Below are 6422 nucleotides of genomic sequence, written 5' to 3'. Positions count from 1 at the left end.
CAGTCGATGGAGAGTACCCATTTCTCTGCAGGTGGTTATAGGTCTCAGCATTACAACCCGTGAAAACATTTTCACCATGTCACTCAACTATAACCATGGGTTCGAAAGACAACATCCCACAATGATGGTGCCAACTGTGCCACTTATGGACTTCATTGCTCTCAAACCTAATTTAGTAAAAATGGTTAGAAAAACCAATTTTCAAAAAGGTTCTGATTAAACATAAATAATAATATATACCTATTCAGACAAATCCCACATGTCTTAATTAGATGTGGATGGAAATTAGAAAAGTGTTAAGCAAACTTTTCATCACTGATTCAGATTCCATCAGTACTTGTAATGCAGTTACCACATACAATTAAAAATTAGCTAATCAGTTATAAATTAAAAAAAAAAATTAGGCTTGTTCCTAAATTTACAAATAAAAAAACTAAGAAACCAACCAAGTCAGATAATAAATCCACAGATAAAATATGTTGAAAATGGATACTAACCCATTTTATAATAATAATAATAATAATAATAATAATAATAATAATAATAATAATAATGATGATGATGATGATGATGATGATGATGATGATGATGTAAGAACTAAAAGCGTTGTATTAATTATGTAGTCAATAATAAAATTAAGACAAACCAGTTCATTTTTTTAATAGTTGTCTCCAATATCTCAACAATAATTATATTGTTTGATAAGTATAAGAAATGAATACACCATCTCTCATTGAAATTTCTGACAAGTATTTTGTTTGTAAGATTTGCACTAAATACACAACTATATGCCTTTCAACACAATGATATTAGAAGATATACTCACTCCAAGTGAATAAGTTTCACATGAATAGAGATCACACATAAGAAATGATGACTAGCATTAAAATTTATCACCAAAAATATAAAGTTGTAAATAAAACATGACTCAATCCATAACAGTATATATGCTAAATGGAAACTAAAACTAAAATTACAAAAACAAGTTTCATATGAATAGAGATCACACATAAGAGATGATGACTAACATTAAAATTTATCACCTAAAATATAAAGTTGCAAGTGACATGACTTAATCCGTAAGTCTGTGAAATTGAAATTAAAATTTAAGTTACAAAAATCCATACAAGAAATAAATTAAATTAACATACTTGTTTAGTGATATTAATAATATTCGTGTAGATTATGATCGGATGGTTTGAATCAAACTCAAACCTTTAAGTATTTTTGAGATCCGAATTCATGAAAATCTATGGGCTTCCATAACCACAAAAGAAAAAACAGTAGCGCATGCTAGCTCATTTACCATAATTTTTAACGGAATGTGTTATTCTTTTTAGAGAAATTTAGATATATGTCTGTCATAACATTGTGATGATTTAGATATTTTCTTATCAAAATTTAAAAATTAGTTATTTTTCTTTTGAAATTTACATAATTTATTAATATCTCCATGACTTTATAATCAATTAAAAACACAAATTGATATTAATATATTTTTTATATATACCTACGAAAACTTCATCAATTCGATATTTATCCATAAAAATTCACAAATTAGTTATTTCGCGTCTAAATTTACTTATTTCAAAATTTCTGATAACTAAGCTCTTAAATTAACAATTGAACTCCTAATTTATTTTCTTGTTCAATCAAATCAATATCCTGTACTATTTCCATGAGTTCAATTAAAAACCCTCTCCGTTAACTCCTACGTAACGGAAGGGGATAAGTTAACATGGGGAGTAACGGAGGGTGTTTATTAAACTAATTGAAATAATATAGGAGATTGATACTTGATTGAATCAGATAGTAAATTTGGAGTTTAATTATTTGAAAAAAAAATAGAGATATTAATAAAATAAATAAGTTTAGATAAAAGAAATAACTAATTTGAGAATTTTTATGGATAAATATCTAATTGATAAAGTTTTGATGGGCATATATATAAATTTCTCTTACATTATTAACTCTTCTGTCAACATAAATGCTACAAGGTGCGTTCCTACCAATGCGGAATTTCTTGGATAACTACAAAGCCTCATTCAGCCCTTGTGAAAATGTAAATTAATAATTTTCTATTCTCAACTACATTTAAAGCCTCACTCAGTCCTTGACCATGGGTTAACACGATTTTGATCACGGGTTAGTACGGTTTAGCACGGTTTAAGTATAGTCCGATTCGAATTTAGTCTGAGTATGGTCCGGTCTGGTCCACGGATTTAGAACTGTTCGGATTAATCTGGATTTAGTAGAAAAAACACACCAAAAAACGTGTTCAGACCCTCTTTATCCTCAATCCGGTCCGGTCCGGATTTTGACCATGGTCTGGGTTAGTACAAGTTGGTTCCACAGTTGGTCCAGTCCGGTGCTCGACCAAAATAAAATAATCCAATCCGCACAATAAAATAGACAAGATCCATGCATATATACTGCTAATATTTTTTTAATAGATTAAAATTATTATAAATTAAAATCATTAATCACTTGATGGATGATCAATGATTTATAAATTGAATTAAATTTTATACACAACTAGAGGTGCTATCGGGTCGGGTCGAGTCCGGATACTATTATATTTGTACCCGTACCCTAAAAGTGTTCGGATCCAAATTTTGATCCATACACTTATCTGTTTCAATTCGGGTCGGGTCCGGATCCGGGTACCTATCTACCCGTAGATATTTCGGGTTCAGTCTTTCGGTTCCGGGTAGATATATACCCATAACTTGTTTGTAGATTATCGGGTCCGGTTCGGATACGGGGCGGTTCCAGATCTGGAGCGGGTATATGTCACAAAAAAATCAGGAGGATAGAGAGAAAATAACTTTTGAAAAAAAAATATATTGAAGAAGAGTTATAATTTTTTAAAAGTAAAATATTAGAGATGACGATTTCATTTTCTATGGTTCAAAAAATCTATGAATGAAATACTAATAATTTGTAGAAATGACATATCAGTGAGAGCAATAAATTTCATTATTATGCAGAGGATATCAAGGCAAATATTAAAGGATATATCCATAGTAATAAATTTTATTTAAAAAATTAATGCGAATGCGACTATTATAGAAGGAATAAAGTTGGCATCCATCTATGTGTATAAACATAGCGAATATGTCACTGCATTCTATTTTCTCATATTAAAAAAAGTACTGGGCTCACCACGGCTTATGCAAAAATTAATATGCAAAGTTATATTTTTATATATTAATAGTTGGGTATTTATACGGGTATCGGGTCCGGTTCGGTTATGGATCGGATAATTAAATGAAATCCATATCCTATCCATTATAGTATCGGTTCCGGTTTGGTTCCGGGTCGGATATTAAATTATTAATTTTGTAATCATACTCATAATTTAACCGGTTATATTATTTAAACCATACCCTATCCAAATTAATCGGATCCTGTTTGGTTCCGGATCGGATCCGGGTAATCGGATAAAAGTAGCACCTCTATACACAACCTACCAAAATTATGGAAAAAAAAATTCTTAGTACAATCAGTTGAATTGGTTATCTATGTTATCAACATGTACACAATTTAATTATTAATGCAACTTATTTCTTTTGAAATGTTGTTATATTTTGTTGAATAATTGGACTCTACAACTTAACCATATAACGTACGTAATAGTGTTATTTAAATCCGCTATATATTATTTAACTCTTTATATTTTGTAAAATATTAAAATGTACAAAAAAGTTCTTTTTATGGGAAGAAAGTTTTTTAGCCACCAATGCAAAATATGTAAAAAGCAAAGCAGCTCTTTCGTCAATGTGCAATCTACATAGCAAGTAGTGGCAAATTAATAAAGGCACGGCGGAGTCAGTAATTCCATCACGGAACGGCATATTTGTCGGTTACGTGCTGTGACTTGGGTGTTCTGTGCCGTGACTCGCGTGTCCTGTGCCGTGACCATCTTTAGAAAATTTGACACAGCAAGTCACAACACGTAATCACGCTAGTCACGTGTAGTTAGGACCGTTAGATCTTGATCAAATAGTGAATCTTAAATAAACTAATTTCAATTAGGATTAAAAGGCCATGTGAGTTATGTTTGATTACGGCACGTTTAGTTATGGTGTGATTCACGTGTCGTGACTATTCGCGTGCCGTGATCACCCCTTGACATTTTAGTCACGACAAGACATGACACATGAAAAATTAACTTGATAATAACACAGCATGTCACCAAAATCAAAATCATGACGTGTTAAATGTTAATCACAACACAGTACAGTACGACTTTTTTTCCCACTTGCTATAATAGCAAGGGATTTCTTTGCATGTGTGAAAAGCACATGTTGGAGAGAGACATCTTATAATACTAATTAGTACCTCTTCTGTCAACAGGAAATAAATGCAATGGGGGTAAGGAATCATTTCATGTGAGGCATGCGTGATTATGCGTGAGAGAGAGAGAGAGAAATATATTAGTTTATTTGTTTCTCAACGTTCTTCTCAACGATCTGGTACAAATCTTAAAGACTCCTGCATCTACTATTAGCTTGAGAAACTATTGCTTGGCTGATATCGTGTACAATGTGATACAGTACTAAAGAGGATACATTTCCAAAAGTAGAAAGGTAACGAAACAATTAAGCTGTGAAAAAAAAAATCCCATCTACGGTGAGCATTTGTTAGGATTAAATTAGGTCTAAAGGAGTGCAATTCATTATATATTAAACCTCCCTCTCTGTCTCACATCAACCACCACTTCTTCCTCCCCCCCCTGCCTCTGTTACCCTCTTCTTCCTCTTTCTTGTTCTGCTGAGCCCACCAGACCGGACCTCCAGTCCTGTACAATCTCCCTGAGTTTCAAGTTTTAACAGTTTTCAATTGAATTATCCAAAGAACTGAACAATCTCCCTGACCTGATTTGCCAGGCATGTGAAGGACAGCCTATATATGGCTCTTCTCCTTGTAGTTAGATTCCTTTCGCTCAATTTAACCAATGGCCTTCTACACATGGAACAAGGCAAAAGATTTTCCACCTGACATTCTCAAACCGTGCTTTCTTTATTTAGCATGTTACCTGATAGATTATGAGATTCCAGCAAAATATCTAACTGAGCTTTGGATTGCTGAACAAATCATTACACCAGAGGATGGAGAAACTAGAGAGGAGACTGCATACAAGTACCTGGAGCAACTTGCTCAAAGGTATTGTCAATATTTTTGGAAAATGACATTGGGTCTTATAATTTATATGTAATTGTTAGGTCTATGTTTTTTTCCTTAAATGATATCCCAATATTTATAGGAAGGTTAAAAAAAATAACTGAATTTTGTCTGTTTCATTACAAGAGAGTAGATAATTTTGTCCTTTTTAAAAAAAATATAATTGGGTAGAGGCTACCAAGGTTGTACTGTTGTAGATAATTTTCTTTGGTCTACTTGAGGATCGATAATAGCACATATTTTTATTAAATTTTTGTGAAAACTGAAAATAAAGGGGACTCTACTACCCCGAGAAAGAAGACCAATGATAGTGCACTGCTGGTTTTCAATTCTAGAAGCAAAACACCAACTACTTCCCCAAGAACAGAGCAATGTTATATTGATTTCTTCAAATTGACTGTTTAGTTTCTTATAGATAAAAAGGTGTCATGTCCATCAAGAAATCTTATTCTTTTATATATATGTACTTGATTTTGTTTTGTTGTTGCTTGTAGGTCGTTGGTTTGTGTTTCAAAGAGATCATTCTCAGGCACAATCACATATTGCCGAGTACATCAATCTATTCATGAATTTGCCATCAAAAGAGGCCGCAAACTGGGGGTTTTGGCTTTCATGTCAGACAGCCAAGGGGAAGTGGACCATGTAGCAATGCATCGTGACAATGAGCGATGTAACATGGTGCTCTCTAGTGATATGCAAATAGTTTCCATTTTAGCTTTTGATTTCATAGGAATATTATCTTAGATGAATAAGCCAGGCTTCCTGAAAATATTGGGGACATGGGAAAGCTCCGAACCTTGGATGTTAGAGATACAAAAGTAGAAACCCGCTCATTAAATTTAATGATCTCTTTGATCATTAGAGATACATAAGTAGGTTCCCACTTCTCTTTATCATTCCAAACATCATCCAATACAAGAAGATATCGTTGTCTGCTTATCTCTTGGCGTAAACTATTTTGGAGCAGCTCGATGTTGTCACAGGGAACTTTGGAGTCTTCTTTAATCACGGTATTGATGATCAACTTAATGAGCGGGCGAACTCGAAATTCCTCAGACACACAAACCCATATGTGTCATTTGAAGTGTTGTTTTACCCTACCTGAATCTCTATAGAAAATCTCAAAACTTCATCATGTATTTGTCAACCCTAGCTCTCAAATTAAAGGCCCACCCTCTACAATAAATATATCAAACCTACAAATCCTGAGAACAGTTGGAGTTCATGAATCATGG

At 33.0% G+C, this 6422-nt stretch overlaps 1 protein-coding gene across 1 annotated transcript; it reads left to right on the top strand.

Moving 5' to 3' along the window:
- Positions 1–4931: 4931 nt before the first annotated feature.
- On the top strand, positions 4932–5931 carry LOC144549314 (putative disease resistance RPP8-like protein 2). Its single transcript, XM_078298031.1, has 2 exons — positions 4932–5169; positions 5682–5931. Exons 1-2 carry the CDS (start codon positions 4961–4963, stop codon positions 5929–5931), a joined length of 459 nt encoding a protein of 152 aa, XP_078154157.1. The 5' UTR covers positions 4932–4960.
- The last annotated feature ends 491 nt before the right edge of the window (positions 5932–6422 follow it).

This window comes from Carex rostrata, chromosome 35 (genome assembly GCF_964058835.1).
Source record: "Carex rostrata chromosome 35, lpCarRost1.2, whole genome shotgun sequence".
In the NCBI taxonomy this organism is placed as follows: domain Eukaryota; kingdom Viridiplantae; phylum Streptophyta; class Magnoliopsida; order Poales; family Cyperaceae; genus Carex; species Carex rostrata.
Note: the sequence above shows the minus strand (reverse complement) of the source record. Positions and strands in the feature narration are given on the sequence as shown.